Source organism: Pagrus major, chromosome 8, assembly GCF_040436345.1.
Source record: "Pagrus major chromosome 8, Pma_NU_1.0".
In the NCBI taxonomy this organism is placed as follows: domain Eukaryota; kingdom Metazoa; phylum Chordata; class Actinopteri; order Spariformes; family Sparidae; genus Pagrus; species Pagrus major.
Genome location: NC_133222.1, coordinates 8,146,058 through 8,164,189, shown reverse-complemented (window position 1 = coordinate 8,164,189; position 18,132 = coordinate 8,146,058). Strand labels below are relative to the sequence as shown.

The 18,132-nt window shown below is 43.9% G+C and overlaps 1 protein-coding gene across 7 annotated transcripts in view; it reads left to right on the top strand.

Annotated features, from left to right (window-relative positions):
• Positions 1-648: 648 nt before the first annotated feature.
• frmd4a (FERM domain containing 4A) overlaps positions 649-18,132 on the top strand; it is a 71,010-nt gene continuing 53,526 nt past the window's right edge. For 6 of the 7 annotated variants that reach the window (XM_073471668.1, XM_073471663.1, XM_073471664.1 and 3 more), the window contains exon 1: positions 649-814. In XM_073471668.1, the coding sequence (XP_073327769.1) occupies positions 668-814 (147 nt within the window). In that variant the 5' untranslated portion in view covers positions 649-667. Of the gene's footprint in view, positions 815-12,349; positions 12,692-18,132 lie in introns of those variants that run through there. The other variant, XM_073471666.1, reaches the window with a different exon arrangement.

The window sequence follows — 18,132 nt, the reverse complement described above, 5'->3', positions numbered from 1 at the left end:
AAGAATTGATTTAGCACAGCTGCTCTGTTGTTAGCGGTGCTGGGTCAGGCATTTGTGAGCTGACCAATCAGAGGAGAGTGGGTATTTGGGAGGGGACGCCTTAAATCATGAAACTCTATTCGAGTGGTAACCCAAAATAAAATTATGAACCTGAAAATGAGCATAATATGTCTCCTTTAATGCTCATAATAACCATGTAGAACCTGCAGCAGAAGGAAAATAACTTACAGTATGGCATTACAGTGAGTCAATAAAACCATTTTAGGTTATCTGTTCGGACACACTAGCAGATGAGGTGCAGTGTGTTGCTTTCTCTGCAAGCTTGCTGGCTTTAACACCCACCTACCCAGCGTTTCAGAGTGGCAGTAAACCCTTTAGACAGTTGGCTGCAAACAGGTGCTTAAGAGGCTTTATCAACATGTCTGGTATAGATACTATTTTTGAGTCTGTGACTGTGTGCGTACAAACCTCAAACCACTTGGACGCTTGCCCAGAGTTTGATTAGCACATATCCCTATTTTTGCACACCAGGTGGACATTGCGATCAATCACATGTACACAGACACACTCTCTGTGCTCTGTGCTCAAAATTTAAAGACCAAAACCACCGTGCAGAGCTTTTTACAATGAATCAGAATCAGAGAGGCTTGTCAAGGCCGGTTTTGTGATGCACAGTCTGCAGTGCTGCCAAAACCAGCACTGTGGTGTTCTTCCTGCTTACTGGATTACTGGGACAGTCAACTTCCATGAGGAAAGCGGCGGTGGAGAGAGATGGAAAAACTCCTCCGACTTCTTCATTCCGTTTCATGTCAAGGTATTTTCAGATGTAGTGAAGTAGATTTTCTAGCTAACACCAGTTAGTGTAGTTAGCCTGCGGTTTGGTAATTTTTGATGTAAATCATTTGGTATTCAGTATTTGTATTTTCTAACATTTCATTATGCTTTTTATGTGTATCTATAAATCTATCCTATAGCTATTGTTTATTTATGTGTGCACGATAATGTTCATGAGGCAGTGTAAATAACGGGGGAATTCCACCATCATCTAGTAGCATGGCAGTTTAAACTCGCTCTTTTGTGTAAATCACACAGTAGTATTTTTGTATTTGTGCATTTCTAAGTATATGTGAGTGTACCTCGTACGTGTAGGACGGAACATAATGTGTTGTTAGCTTCTGTGTGAATAATGCAAGGAGGTGAGGTTATATTCAGCTCTCTGTGAGATGTCTGTCGTAAACATTGCATCTAAGATTCATTTCACTACCTTTTGTCACACACACACGTTGGATTATACACAGAAATCTTGGTTTTAAGTTAACCCTACCCGTGCCACAGAGTCACAGTTGGACATGCTGTCCTGTGCTGCCTCTCTGTTGGGGGCTAAGCTCCTCACTAATGACGAATGCTGCTCTAGATAGGCTACCTGCTGCTCTTGACACTCTTCACTGCTTTCAGTCTCCACGTGCCACCTGCTTCACAAGTCTTAGTGGCCATATACTGTCCATCTTCACCATGCTGGAGGGGTATTTATAATGCATGAGCGGCATGCAGATGAGAATTAGGAGGATATTTCTGAGTTATTAATGGTGGAGTGTTACATATTCACAGCAGGCAGCATTAGGAGCAACCTCAGGAAGACAGGGAAGCCTCCTGAGGGCAACAAAGGACTGATATATCTGTGCACTCTGTCTTTAACACCCAGTGATGTGTATTATGGTGCATATGCGTGTGTGAGCACAGAATCTTGGCTGTGCATTAGACTCTGTCACACTCCAGTGCTCCTGACCAGAGTTGATGTGAGGACTGATGAGTGGCTGATGCTCACACCCCAGAGAGGTCAAAGGGTAAAGGTCATTGGTACTCAGGGTCTGTATGGCTTAGGAAGAGGGCAGGAGGAGGACAGGAGGGAGAGATAAGATTGAGAGGGATGTCTCTAAGACACAGTAGGGCTGAGAGAGAAATGAAGCAAGGGGGAAAGAGAGAAGAGAGAAGTCGGTGGAGAGAGATTGAATGTGGTATACCCAATGTAGTATAGGGAGCGACAAAGTACCAAGAGGGACATGGGTTGAGTGGTGGGTCACACACAGGACCTTCACCTAGGAGACTGGGGTTTGCGTCCCATGTCCTGATCTTTTCCTCAACCTGACCAAATAGTTTTTGTACCTTAACCTAACTTAACGGCTTTACCTGTCGCCCACAAAAACTAAAGGGTACCAGGTGCATCTTTATGAGACACCAAGGTCATTAATAAAGACATCTGATTACTAACCAGTTGAATCTACAGTATACGCTGGTATTCCCAGTAACATGGTTTCCTGTGTGCATGTAAACGCTCCTTCCAGCTCATTACTGTGTTACATCCTGTTTGTTGGTACAGCCCAGCTAAACTCACTTTCCTCTTTACCCCTGACTGTCTGACTCAGTGTCTCTGTGTCTTTATTTCTGTACGTCTGGTTAACTGAGAGAGAATGAGGGGGGTACATTCCATTAGCGAAAACAAAAACAACGCCTCTCCATGGAGGGACCCACCAACATCCTTCATCCCCCTGCTTCCCTTCTTTTCTTCTACTTTCCTTCCTCCCTCCATGAGTCGCCCCTCTGCTATGCACCCATATCTCCCCTCCCAACCTCTCCTTCCCCATCAGCCCTCTACCCCACATGCCCTGTCCTCTGCAACCCCCACCCAACCCCTCCCCGTCACTATTACATAAGCTTCCAGTCCTAGAGCCCGGCCATATCGCTGTTGTTTTCCCCCCTGTGTGTCTATTGGAGCCTCAACATCCAGGGCCAGCCCTTAATGAGGACCCTACAATGGCCCATTGATGAGAGGCCCAGTGTGAGAGAGGATGACCCCAGCCAAGAGCACCCAGAACTGGGCATCAGCTGCCCCCGGGCTCTCCCTCTACACAAAGACATCCACTGTGGACAGAGACCTGAAAGGGCAGAGAGAAAAAGAGGAAGAGAGAGGGAGAAGGGAAAAAGAGGGAGGAGATATCCTGGTCAAATAACTCAGAGAATGAGATATAATGATATAAAAAAAAATCAAACAGATGTATGACTTCATCACAGAGCAGTTGCTTCTCCGACCATTAGCTCCTCATCAAGCCTTATGCTTCCTCCTCCTCTTCCTCCTCCGCGCATCCTAAAAAAGCGAGACCCACCCTCTGCCCTCCCTCTGCCAGGGAGTTGTCAGTGTCTTCATCTCACCCATGGATCATAACTTAGATCTGAAGAGGGGACTACAAGGCTCTAGTCTGTCACAAACCCTCATCAGAAGCCATAGGTTGCTCAAAGGAGCGACTGAAGCTCTTTGATGGGAGAACCAAACTCTTTTCGGAAGCATTTGGAGCTATATCAGAATCCAGACGGATTTCAGAGCCAAGTTTACAGCAGATAGACATGTTGTTTTTTTTTTGTCGACTACAGCTGGTCGTTTGGGAAGCCGTCTTTGATTGAGAGTGAAAGGATAATGTGGACAATTAGGCTGGACTTTTAGAAGCTGTCATGGCATGATCGTTTGGAGAATTGGGATGTTATTGGACTGACATGACTTAACTATTCCTTACAAGTCATCTGTCACTATCCCATGATTTCACTTAATAACATAGAGGAAGACAAGCCAGAGTTTGGGTTTTGTTTAAGAGTTGATTCTTTTTGGTGCCGTTTGTTTTTGGATTCGCTGAACGATGACTCTCGCAGCAAGACTCGAGGACTTGGAGGTGACGCTGGAGCACATGCTTATGGATGTCTTTGTGAGTTTGCCCATTCCTCTATTGTGTTTTTAATCACAGTAATCGTCTTACTTTCTATCATAAAGTGCATTTAACTGAAGTTATCTATCATCGCCATTCCTCTCTCTTCTCTCCATGTTTCACATGTGACCTCTCCAGTGTATAATTGCAATCGGAGACCAGAGGCCAACATATGTTCACGTCTCTTTCCAGATGCTCTCTCATTAATTGGCATAAAAAAAATACGCTGATTACACGTCAAACTCCCTTCACGGGGAGATTTAGGGAATAAACTGGCTGACCAGGAATCTAACCTGGACTGGCCTATACATGACTCAACACAGGGTTAGCCCAATGAGTGAAGACTTTTGTGAATGTTATCTCAGCATGTGAGGAGCTTTCATCCAACCTACTCCAAAGTATTAAATCTATGTTCTGTGCCTACTTATGCTTTCTGTGGTCCGCAGCCTTTACAGTTATTTGCAGATAGTCATAAATCTTTTGATTAGGGGGGAATGAAATCTCCAAGTGAAAGATGTGTGGATTGAGAATGAGGAAATGAGGGATGAAAGAGGAATGAGAACGAGAAGGAAAGTCTGATGGATGCGATCGTCAGGTTTCTATTGCCCGAGACGCTCGGGTAGAGGTAGATTACTCAGGCCCCTGTGGTTTACAAAGTATTCGGGCTATGGGAATGAAAAACTGGTATACATTGCATCCCTAACACACAGATATGCAGGCATACACTCACACACATTTAGATACAATGACATGCATTCTACCTCTGCAGACGCACACACACATTGTAAACACCACATCAGAATCCCTGGTCGCTTTGATCTGCCGGCTGCTGTAATGAGTTTGGTCGTTAAGCTCCTGTTTTCTTTTAACATTGTTTACAGGCACAAGCATCTGTTCTAGGGAACACTAATCTGTCCTTCCCTGAGATATACTGTGCTTCCAATGAACACTATCAGCACTCGTTCCACTCCTGCAGGGCATCGATGTCACTGATATATGCTGATATTTGATGCCCAAATCCATCAACCCATTTTCGAGATTTGGTAATTTTCATATATCCAATAGATGATTGACGACCGAAGCAATAAAGATTAGTGTTTATGGCCCGAACCGGATTTGGATTATTCATGCACTGCATGTGGGATGGAAAGAAAAAAAACAGGAGTCAGGAAAATGCTTCCTTCCTCTACATTTCCTCTCAGCATCCTAATTAGACTGTTTATTTATTTATTTTTTCTAATTGCTGGAAGAGGCTGGAAAACAGAGGGTTATCTGGCCACTTTGCATACTCAAATGAGAAATATTTAAATTGGCTGCACCCTTTTCAGGCCAGTTGCTTACTGAGTGCACATATGGCAATGCATGTGCACATGGAAACACGAACACACACACACAAAAATGCTAATACATGCAGACATAAGCTAAGAAGAAGCCTTTTTCAGCGAACCATCAAATAAAGGCAGGATGCATTAAATACGGCTTTTCAGCAGTGGATGTGTGTCATGGATCAGGCTTCTTATACTACTGAAAACTAGCAGTAATATAATATATATATTCAACTTCAGTGTGTGTGTTGAGCGACTGTAACTGGATGTCAGTGTTAGACAATTCTGTATGTGTGAATTAACCCAGCAGTGAGCGGAGACAGGGGTCGTTAGAGGAGTATTAAGGGTTATTAGAATAATGACAGTGCTTCTCCATCCTCCAGTAGAGAAGCACATCCAGAGCCCGACCAGCGCTGCTCATTGGTTCGGAGCACTGTTACATCCAAGGGTGCACGGCTATTTTCATTAGCACAGCAGCGCATATGAATGATTCAGGAAAGCCAAGAGGATCCGAGGGAACAAACGCCCCTCACAGCCTCTTTTACTACAAGAAAAGGAGGTCACTACTTTGTTGCCTTGAAGCCGGAGTTAAGGCAGAGTCATTTGTAGACTTGTAGATTTTTCAGGTCAACACTTTTATTACTTCTGCATACAAGACCGCTAACGTAGATTTAAAGCACATGACTGCACGCAAAATGGTTACAAAGTCATGCCTAGCAGCTTAGAATTCAGAAATCCAATAAGAAAACCCATGAGCATGTTAAAATCAGCTCATTTTTCAGTAAACATTGCACTGCTGTTGTTACAGAAGCAAGTAGAAGTTTAAAATAGCAGACACCCACGGCAGATAATGAAAATGCCTTGAGAAGAGAAAGTACTGTATGTATAATTTTAGATGAAAAATCAACTCAAGCACCAGAATAAAAGTTGCCAATTTTTGCAAGTTTCTGCAAACCCCGGATAATGTTGAAGCTTTACATTTCTCTGTGTTTCTTTAGGTTAAATTTTACAGTTGAATGTTGTGGCAACACTGTGCTCATTGTCTGGTTAGGTTTAGGCACAAAAAACACTTTGTTGGGGTCACGAAAAGCTCATATTTTGTCGGACCTGTTTCTGGCTCATCAAAAATATCCTGTTTTGGTGCCGCTCACACGGATGGAAAATGTCCCAACATCTGGTTAAAAATATCCAGTGGTTTCATGCTTACAATGTTGAAACACTGACTCAAAAGTGGTCTCTGGCTTGGTCACCGTCTGTCACGACATTAAATTCAACTCATTTATGTAATGTGATCATGACATGACATATATTGTAGAAAGGATAGCGTATGACACATACAGATTTAAATGTATCTGTGGTTTGCAGAATTATAAAATGCCAGCGTGTTACTCTGGCGACTGGGCTGGGTAAAATAGCAATCATCTGTGTTGCTATAGAGCCTGATCTCCATGACATTTGTGCCACAGAGGCCTCATTCACATAACGAACATGGCAATTGCAGACTGGACCCTTTGACATGAACAAAATAGTGGCATGATCTGTATCTGGTGATTGGATTTTTTTTTTTCCTTACGGCTGTAAAATGTCTGTTCATGGCGTCATATCAGCTCCTGCCAAAGCTGCTGTGTATTGTGCTGCTGGTCCGCTGAGCTGTGAGGGGAGGACAGAGGGAGAGGGAGCGAGAGAGAGAGATGGCAGCTCCTCTTTGAGAGGCCGCCGCCTCACAGTCGCTCACAAAGGCTGACAGTCACGTCAGGAAATGAAGCGTTGTGATTAAAAATGCATTCAATCCTTGTGTAGTTTAATTGAATCTCCTCCTCATGCACCCCCGCAAACTGCTCCATCCCCACCCCCCGAGTCCTCTCCCCCAACATCCTCATCCTTTCTATGATGCAGGCCTGGAGGCAGAACATCCCATCTCTCACTCTTCTTCCTCGTTTTTCTCCTCCATCCCCCTCATCTCCTCTGACAGAGGAAGACCTCAGCTACATGGGATTGTTTCCATCACAGCTGCTCTTTTCAGCACTGTCTCCTCTTTTTCCAGCTGCTATAAAGCACTAGTTCATATCTGTGTGAGAGCTGGTCTGCCACAAACAGCCCTGCGGTCTCTGAGAGCATTCATGTTGCAAGGCGCACAAACACTGTGACGTACCGATACCAAGAGCTTGTATTCTCTCCCCCCCCCCACAATTGTATCACAGCATTGTACAGTTTGTGTGTCTGTGTTCATGCACATAGTCGATTCTCCAGTGTACTATTCTCTTTTGACTGTGCTTCTGTAGCTGTGTTGTTTTGATGAAGCCATTGACCGGGTGTATTGTGTGTGACCATTCCATTACATAATGGGTGTGTCCTGTGTGCACAGTGACGAAGTTGTTCAATTATAGCGAGCTGACCTCCTCCTCTTTCCTCTCTAGCTCTGATTTCTCTCTGCACTCCTCTCCCCATCTACATGTTTCTCTATCTTTTTCCTTGCTTCTCTTCCCACCAAACAGTTGTTATCCCGTTTACATTAATCCGGCAGTGGTATTGATCGGTATGAGGTTGGAGTCGCAGTGTCAAGACCTCTCAGGACCAATGTATTACTTTGGAGAAATTCTTTGCAACCTTACCCTGCTTGTTCTGTTTTTTAAAATGGCTTTTTGTCCATGCCTTTAGTTTGTAGCAAACAGAATCGAGAGGGGGAGAGAGGGGAGGCAAGGGAAGATCATTTGGACAGCATCTTTCAACAACAAGGAAATTCAAATTGTTTTACATGAGAATCTGACTGAAGTCGCTTTAGTTATGCAGTAGCGATTTAACCATTCCACAGGGCACAAGAGTTGTCTGATTTTTCAAGGCTATGCCTGGTTTATTCAGCATTCTCCCTTATTGTCAACAAATCCAATAAAACGAAACCAAAGAAAACAAAAATTGCATTAGTTATGCTTTTTGACTTCCCTTCCCTCTGTGCAGCATTCAGCCCTGAGTCCATTCATTCCTACTGAAGATGTAAATCTTTAAAACTGGGTCACAAATATATAGTTTCAATTTATTAAGTTACTTAATTAAACGTAGAGGAGGCTGCACATTTTTCTTTATATTCAAGGAGGAGCAAATAGTGTATTTATTGGGGACACAATAAATAATATTGGGTGTGCTAGTGTGTATCTACACCTCCAGGACAGTGTATATACTGATATCTGAATTTGGATTCTGTATTACAACTATTCTTGTTGTTGTTTGTATTCTGTGTACGATTACATGAAGCTGTAGTAATACACATAGCAATCTTACTGTAAGAGCAAAAAATGTACAAGAATGCAAGAAATTGAAAGACTCCAAAGCAATTTAGTTGAACCGAAGGTTAAGCACTCTTAACAGATGTAGGAGAGCAAGCTGCTATGACAACTCCTTTTAATGTTGTGAAAAACTTGAACAAATCAAGTGCACAGCAATGCCCTATCAACCTCTAGTAAGTAGATGTTGATACATGAGCTCAAAAGTGATGAGAGAATTTAAAGAGTGCAACAGGAAATAGACAATCAATCAATCAGATGTTGGAATCTGGATTGGTACATTCATTGGGGATGTCAGTCGGGTATCTGATGAGGAAATTACGTCACTATCTGCACCAAATACGGATATTGGATTGGATCGGTCCCAACTCTAGTCACTCAAAATAAACTACAGTGCCCATGATGTGCCTATGATGTCCATTGTAATGAAGGAACATGTCACCCAATGCAATGGTTAGGCTCACTTGTTTTGGTCTAAGGCACAGAGGAATAGGCTCTACAGGAGAGTTTTTGTTAGCAGGATCAATTTATTGTGACTCTTGATCTATTCATTTGCTGACAAAAAGAAAAGTATAGAATTAAAGAAAACTAATTATGTGTTATTTCTGGGGAAACTTCTGTTCTCCCAATAATATGAATGGAATTTGAATAATACAGTCAGATTTAGCAATCAGATGTGTCCCATTTTCTTGCTTCATTAGTCTTCTGCGGAATACCCAAACAAACAGAGAAAAGACAATTATCATAAATCTGATCCGATTTTTATGTGCACACCCGTAAACTAATGAGCTATTATCATTCAGCATTCAATTTCTATCACATGCACGGTCCAGATTCGGATGTCAACTGGCCCAGCACATGCAGAGGCTTTCCAGTAGGCTTGGGTGAATAATTCAGAAGCCTCATGTGCTATTCACTGGAGCAATTTCACATCTCAGGCCCCATTCAAGTCTGCCGCTGCCCTCATAATAGACCACTGATTGGCCCATTGGAATGATATATTCTAATTCCATTAAGGCATAGACGACCGTATAATGGACTGCACTCGTAGATACAGTTTTTTTCCCAATGCGATGCTTATAAACACATTCAAAGATTGAGGTGATTTTTCAGTCTGTCTACATTCCTTTGATGCCCCTGGCTGAAATTTTAATCATATTGAAAGACACACAAGCAGATATACAGTGCACACACCCACACACACACACAGTCACCTCACAGCGGGTTGAGCAGATGTGCTGAGCGACACGATTTGACCAGGACAACCTGTTCCCACGTGTCCCACTAAATCTCTCCGAAATACAAATATGTCCCAGTTTTCACAGTGAGTCACATAAACGTCCCTGTTTCCTGACAGATCTCGCAGGCTATTTGTTACCTTTCAGAGCATGTAAATAAAGTGTTTCCCAGGCCTTCTGACGCAGACACTGCTGAGGGGATGATAATTGAAGTGGATGCTCCCCTGTGGAGAAGTCATTATGATTGGTTCTGGCCTGATGATGGGTGGGAGGCCCTGCTTTCTGCTCATCTCGCTCTCATGAGATAGAGAAAGACAACACTAGAATACACTTAGACGCAGACACAGGAGCACACAGTGAGAACTGAATAACACTATCATTGTTTGGCCATTTAGCTGTTTATCTGTGCTCTCTGTGTTATGGTGCTGTAACTCAGCCCTTTGTAATTTGTGGAGTCTTGAAACATAAACATTCAACCCTCGCCGCCTGGGATGGGGAGAGAGTCCAGCTAGAGGGCATTTCCATAAACACACCCACCCACACACAAACACACACACACACAGTGAGGAGCAGGACCATAGGGATGAGTCAGACAGCCGTGGGCAGAGACTGGCTGGGTTATCGGGGTAAATTAATGCGTAACATTGCCAGGATTCTAACATTGCTTCTTATTATTACGACTACGAACAAAGACGAAGCAGACGCACAAAACACACAGTAGAAATAAAACCCAGACAACCCAGATGCTTTGTTGGCACCTTCTTCATTAGCATATCTTTTTAGCAGGTAGTGATCTTCTCCCTTATTCTTTTCTTTCTCTTCTTAGTCTCTCGTGCAGATGAATGGGTTTTTTTTTTTTGTAAATTAAAAGCTAAGTTCACTTTGAGGACAGCTGCTGTGAAGTGATCCAATACAGTGTAACATGTCAGAATCTCACAGCTTTCTTCGTGTTCCTTGTATTTGTATTCCTTACTGTGTATGCAGGTTTGTATTTCACATATTTTTATTACCAAGTGCAAATCCCATTTGCCTTTATTTTTGCAAGGTTGTTGACTGAAATGGGTCATTGTGCATCTAGCCCGAGGTATCAAGAAATACTGCTCTGTTTTTTTCCCCCCTCCTGTCAAGACGAGGGCTTATTACCTCACTGGATTTGCGGCGATGGAATTTAAAAAAGAACCCTAAAGGAAAAAGCAAAGAGCTGCAGAGACGAACACAAACCGTACTTAAACTGTTCAATTAGGAGAGTTTATTGTCATCTCCCTGTCAAGGTGTCAGACAAGATCCCTATGAAAGCAGCAAGGTTTTGTCTCCTGAATCGGCAGTGGCAGTTAATCTCTGTCATCGCCATCTGAATTAACGTCAGATATCACACAGACGAAAGAGAAATTAAACTTGTATCTTCTGGTTTCTTTTTTCCTCCAGTATGTCATCTTGCAAGACCTGAATGCCTGCCCACTAAGTTTATAAATAGCCCTCTGATAGTTCTCATGTAGGCCACACTCACTCACACACTGATGTGGGCCAGGGTATTGAATAAATAATGCTTTCTGGGGGATTACCACTGCAGATGATTTTCTCCTGTACGCTTGTCGCGCGGCTTTAGCTCTATGTGTGTGTTTTTTATGTGTGGCATATACAGTATCATGTCACCAAAGCCAGCGGGGGTCCTCACTTTAAGAAATGATATGGGGGATGGAAAAAGGCTTGTTTGGTTGCTCATTTTGACTGGTGGCTTTAATCTGATTTCATACCATCTGACCTTCATAACTGTGATAACTGAGCTCAATCTTGCTGGTTATAATCCAGTGATGCTGGTTTACAACAGCTACCTAACCCATAAAAGTCGCTTGCCGTTACATGTGTGAATCTGGCGTACATGCGCGCGTGCATACGTGCATGCCGAACATCTGTGTATGTCTGTATGCATGTGTTGATCCACTTAAGTTAATCAGCTGATAGTTCAGTATTGATGTGCAGAGGCGAAAAGAGCTCAGTGGTGAGTGATGATGAGAATATGACAGTAAGTCACTAGGTGCAGCTGTAACTCATGAGTCCAATAGCTTTAATGGACATGTAAAGACCACCGTGGTGGTTACATAGGACTGACTCAGCTCTCTGTTGGCTTCAGCCAACGTGATAAAGATCTCTGCAAGGGCTCGCAGCTAAAGGTCCGACACTGTCACAGCTTTGTGGGAGAAATTCAGGCCAATTTCCACACTTTTCTGCATGCAACGATAAACCGAGTGATAGGATGATCAAGATCTTCATGCATGAGGATTGGGCGTGCTTGACTGGAAGGATGCATGTTGGGCGTGTGTGTGTTTGTGTGTGTGTGTGTTTGTGTGTGTGTTCCCCCTTTGTGTCCTAGTCGAGACAGTGCAGGGAGAGAAAGCTGGATGTGGGATTTCAAAGATAATCTCCCTACCAGATGGCAAAACATCCCATATTCCTTTTGAGGTTCCCCACGTGATCCTCTGTAAGGGCTCTATATGTGTGTGTGTGTGTGTGTGTGTATGGTGGGTGTATCTATACTCACACAGACATTATTATTGGATCACGTGACACCAGTGCGTATGCTAATAACAGCCGTAACGTCACATTAATCCAGTGACCTGGTTAAGCCCCCCAACTGAAGGAAGTGAGTGTGGGAGGCAGGGAGGGGGAGCTGCCAGTGCTGGAGAAGAGAGAGGAGAGACAAAGCGCGCTCCCTCTCCCTCTCACACACACTCTCACACACTCATTCACCTCGTGAGCGGCAGAGTGGAGCGTAGCAGAGAGAAGCAGAATGGGAAGTGTTTTAAGACAAGAGGAAAAAGAGGCAGAGAGAGGCACATAGGACACACACATTGACATCACACACTTCTTTCTTCGTTTACACACCCACGCGCAAGCTCGCGTGAACCCCGGCTGCCAGGCTGGACGGGATAGCAAGGACACCCACCTCACACACTCGCACTAATGCTCACACGCCCACGGAGACACACACTCTGGAGCGTACAACCATGGTGGTCCAGGGAGCTGTGACGCCCGGGAGAACCCGCCGGCTGATGCTCAAGCTGCCGGTGGGGACTCTACGGAGGAACAGCGGAGAGAGGGTAAGAAGTCCTCACTTTCTCCCTTCTTCTGACACTTTGCCTCTCCCTCCTTCTCTCTCTCTCTCTGTGACCGTGTCTTCCCGTGCTGTTGTGTGTGTAAGTGGGATTTAAAAAGGTTCTTGGCTAATCCAGGGGATGGTATTAGATTTGAGTTGGTAGAAGGCGAGTCAAGAGCAAAGCTTTTAATCTCTCTAGTGGACAATACTTGTCTGTGTTTCTCGTCTTGTCAGTCTGAGTCTGTCAATCTTTCCAGCCTGTCTCTGTCACTGCTAATGTATTCCACTGCGGTCCTCTGATTTCAAGGTTACAGGAAAGTCTCACTGTGGGAGAGCTGTCTCTGAGTGCAGCTTGTTTGCCCGTCGCTTCATCACGTCATCGCAATTGAACTGACTTGAGACATGAGTTAGTTTCCTTTTATCAAGCAAAGCCACACGTAGCCTTGCTTTCAGCTTGATTTCAAGTACCAGATCCTGTCCCACACAGTGGAAATCAGATTGTCTGCCACCATGCATCAAAAGCTTCAGTGTTTGTGTGTTTGTGTATATCTGGTGGGTGTGGGCTGAAGGCTGAAGATAATAGTTTCCAGCTCAGCTTAGATGTGGAATGTGTGTTCCAAAGTAAACCTTTATGACAGTTCTATAAGGACAGGCTGTAACCTGCCGGGTGATTCACCTCTTATGCTCTCCAGCAAAGTTGTTTACACCATGGGAAAAAGAAACTAGAACACAAGTTTGCAGCTTGAGAGTGTGTTTGTGTCTCCCCCCCTTTTGCATTCATTTTGTGATGCATGTCAGCGCTCTTCCATGTAATACACTGGTATTAAGTGAGTCAGATTTAAAGGGAGTGTTTGTGTGCAGGTGATGAGCGTGCCGAGCTTACAAGTCATCTAAACTGCTTTCCCAAAATCATGAGGTACTTATAGGATCACATTGAATATAATTCCGACTCTGTTTTGAAATATCTCGGTCTTCCCGCTTGATGTATCTTGACTTCAGATTCATTAACACGCCTCTTTGAGTGGATGTGACTTCTACATGCCATAAGCTCTTCTGAGAATCGCTGGTCTCTTTGTAGTTCTCTCTTTGATTGAACGCGTACACAGAGGATACAGTAATACACACAAGCACACACATACTGTACCCATGCCATCGTAAATTACACAGTGTGGCTTCTGTAGATTGAATGAGAACTGCTTTCACTTTAATAAGCCCAGACATACATATTCCCTACATAAAACACAAGCTGGTTGCTTCGTCAGAGATTCCTTTAAAAGTCAAGTTGCACTCAAGTGAACAACATGAGAGATAAGTTTAAGCACCGTCTGATGCTTTTAGGTCGTGCCACCCAAAGACTTCAGGTCGTGTGTCATTTTTTCAGCCGTGGCGGGCAAACTGATTAGCTGTGCTCTAACTGAATCTGGCTGTCATAATACTGCTTGATTGGAGGAAACTGAATATTCACCGTCCTTTTGAGAGAAGTAATTGCCACTGCTTGATTGGCACACACAGTCACTCAAATCACCTTAATTAATGGAGGAAAGCAGATTTTCTCACACAGGAGCGTGGGGAGGTCTCTCTCTCTCGCTCCTGATTGCATTCCCATTCTCTGCCCCCCATTCTTCTTGCAGCCAGCTGTGTGCAGACAGACAGACTGTAGGGGGATTACTTGTTGTGATTTGCATACACTCACGCGTATTACCGTGCTGGAAAAATGACTCGATAGATGGATGTGCATCAGGTAGCAAATGCATCAGATCAAAATAGTTAACTTTCCAACCAAACGGGCAGAGAAAATAATTTAAATCTTCCTACTGTCAAACTGATTCCTGTCCTCAGTGATGACAGGTGAACAATCTTTCTGATCTACCGGTGTCTAGCCCTGAGGCTTTATAAAGGTTGTCTGTTGCGTTACAAATTAATCTTCCCATGTATTGAGCCACTGAAAATACTTTCACTCCTAGACACAGCTGCAGCTTTGTCCTGCTCTGACTTGTCATGTTAGATAACTCATTGCATTATCATCCAATCTCCACCCTTATGCAACCACGTGAACCGCACAGAGGAAGAACGACATACAGAAAGAATACTGGCAAAATGCTGCTGACTAAGCAGCATGGAATGCCGACGTGGTAATGTTTATTGCTGCGAGCTTTGATCTAGTTAAAAGCAATTTTTTGCGCACTTGGAAGGCAAGTTTTTCATATCCTTCAGCAACACTGTGCCATTAAACCCAAACTCTGAGCATTCATTGACTTGTTTGAAAGATGTTTTTACCTTCCAGATTGCAGAGTAAGAAAAGACAGACCACGTTCTCATCTGTGCCCTGTCACTTATGTAATGCAGATGAATCACCTCACGTCCGTGTCGTTGGTTTCTGATGGATGTGGGTTTTACATCGCAGTTAATTGAGTAATATCTACAGGGAGAACACAGCCATCCTTGTTCACGGTCAACAGCTATGAGACATCTGAACAGAACATGCCTCGTTAACTGCGGAACAATAGAAGAAGAGACGCACTTGATTACTCCCCCTGTTCCCTATGAATCACTTTCTTTTCCGTACCTCATTTTCTCCTTCTACTGCTCCTTTTTGTGCCTGAAAATCCTGTCTTCATATCTAGACTTGTCAGGCTCCTCATTCTCCCTGTATCTAGCTTTTGCATACCTTTCATTACAACATGACAACAGCTTTGAGAGGGTAAAAACTGGCGACACATGAAAAAGTGTATCAACATGGAAAAAAGGGAATATAAGGACTTACATAGATAGTCCTAGCAGTAATAATATGATGATAAATTGCTCAGTAGGTGTTGACAGTTTAAAACAGCTTCTTTTAGGGAATGCGAGCTGTCTGAAATTAGGATTATCCACCCTTTGTTATCCTGCTATCATGTTAAGCTGCTCAGCTCTCTTCTGTGAAATTAAGAACAAAAACAACAAACAAACAAAGGGAGGAGAGGGCGCGAGAGAGAGCGAGACGTGCATGTCTGTGTGTTTATGTGTGTGTGAGACATGTTGGAGGCGGGTTAAAAAACAGACAAAAAAACATTTCGGATTTCAGGAGGTGGAATCGCTCTCCAAGGAAACATGTTGTTGTCAGGGGCACCACAGGGGAGCGAGGGGTTTAAAGGTGGGAGGGGTGGGATCACTGTTGGAGAAGGAGGAGAAGTTCACACAGACATACACACACATACACATGTTGACAACAGTGGAAGAGGAATGCAAACAGACAATGGCGTGACTGTAATTTAGCACTGAATGCCTGAAAGCTCGAAAGTGGAGGGCAGGAATACTAATCGATCCTCGTTACCTTTAAACATCTCGTCTGCACCAATCGCAGAGAAGGTCAGCGCTGGACTCGGGCGTTCTGTGGCTCAGGATGACACTCTTGCTTGTTTGTCATCAGGCTGATCTAATTGTCTCCCCATTAGGGTCAGGATTCATTTGTGGATGCAACGTGGATGTTGAAACCAAAGGAACAGCATTTGAAATAAGTTTCTATTCAACTTTCTTTCATCATCTCTCTGTTAGCAAATATCAATTTTGAACTTTGAGGCTCTGCTCTGCCTCGCTACAGTATTGATTGCCAGGGATCACAACCTGCCCCCCCGCCTCCTCGGACTGTAGGTGAGAGATCTGCGGTCAGTCAGTCCAATTAAAGAGACAAAGAAAAAGGAAAAGAGGGGAAGAAAGAAAGAGGTGGGAATATAACTGCAGCTAAAGGCTCCTGAAGGCCCCTCTTGCACCACACCCTGTTCGGCATGAAAGGGGACCCCCCCTTTTCTCCCCAAGGCAGCTCAGAAGCAAGAATGTTTTTGAGCATGGGAGGGAAAAGGGGGGAGACTCCCACCCTCCTCTCCACCCTGTCTCTTTCATCACTCTCTGGTATGATTTATTTTTTTTTTCTGTCTTTTATTCCCCGTCCAAAATCAACCCGCAGACCCATAGACACACGGCACAGCTGCGCACGAGTTCAAAGTACATCTGAGCAGATCAAACAATGAGGAGATGATCGCCTATTGACTGTGAGTGAAGGCTGAAGGCAGTGAGCTGCTGATAATGTGTTTTCTCTATGGAGACAGTTTGCTAGCAGGGTAGCTATGGTGAGAGTGGACTCCTCTGTCCTCTGCCAAAACATGCCCACTGGATGGATGTGTGTGTGTTTCCATCCTCTGCTACCTTAATGCGGAGCTCAGAATGATTTCTTCGTTTATCTCCGCTTCTCTTTTCTCACAGATGACTGCATGAAAGAGAGAGATAGAGAGAGACGAGCTAAGAAAAAGAATAGAGACAAGTGTGGGCTGATGGGAAGGAGTCTGTTAAATTCCATCTGCCCCCCAAAACAGGATGTGGAGACCCCGAGATGTTCCTTAAATATCCCAGCACAATCTGTGCCCTTTGTTAGACAGAGATAACACGACTCGATGAGAACGGAGGCGCTGTCTGTGACTCACTCATATGAAGGGGTTTATTCATAGTTTGTGTGAGTGTGTGTGTGTGTGTGTGTGTGTGTGTGTGTGTGTCTGTGTGTGTGTCTGTGTGTGTGTGTGTCTGTGTGTGTGAATCCTGCTATGACAGAAAAAGAGGAATAGAAAGGAGAGAAAGAAGGAATATGTGTTGTAAAAGACGTTCTGAAAGATGTTGGAGCTAGAAGGAGTGTGTGTGTCTGTGTGTGTGTGTGTGTGTGTGTGTGGGTGTGTGTATGTGTGACAAAGAGAGACAGAGCGGGAAAGGGTTGGAAAGAGAGAGAGAGTGAGAGAGAGAGGTGCAGTGTCTTGTTTTCCCGTGGGTGTACTGCAGTAACATAGTAATCCTCATTAATATTTATCTGCCAGGCAAAGTGGAGAGAATGATTAGCTTGAGAGTGTGTGTGTGTGTGTGCAAGCTTGTGTGTGTGGCGTGCACGTCCTCTTGAGTGAACAACCCTTTGTGCACATGTGTGTATAGCATATTACAGCATACAACACATGAACTAGGTCAACTTCGATACTTAAGAGACCTCCAAGTCCTGAAACTTCAAAGGTTTTGTGTCATCATGGGGTTCTCTCTTCGCTCCCGTGCGCAGTTAACTGTATTTTCATTTTAATTATTCCACGCACACATATGAACAAGGGAAGCCCATGGCATGTGCATACGTTCTCACACATGTAAAGGTAAGAGAAGCTCCCTGCATTCCTCCCTCTCTCTCGAGCCACGTTACGTTATGTTATTGATTTTCCTGCTCACACCTCTAACACAATCACATTAAACTAGACTGATCGGAATTGAATTTCAGAGTGGGTCTATACACGTATGTCACTTGTAATCTCTGTCACAGTGAAGGTGGCCTGTGTGTGTTTGTGTGTGTGTGTATCAGAAAATTAAGAAGAGTAGGACGTTTTCTGTGTGTCATACAGACTTTTTACTCACTTTTACATCAGTTTTTGTGAATTTGTGTGCCAG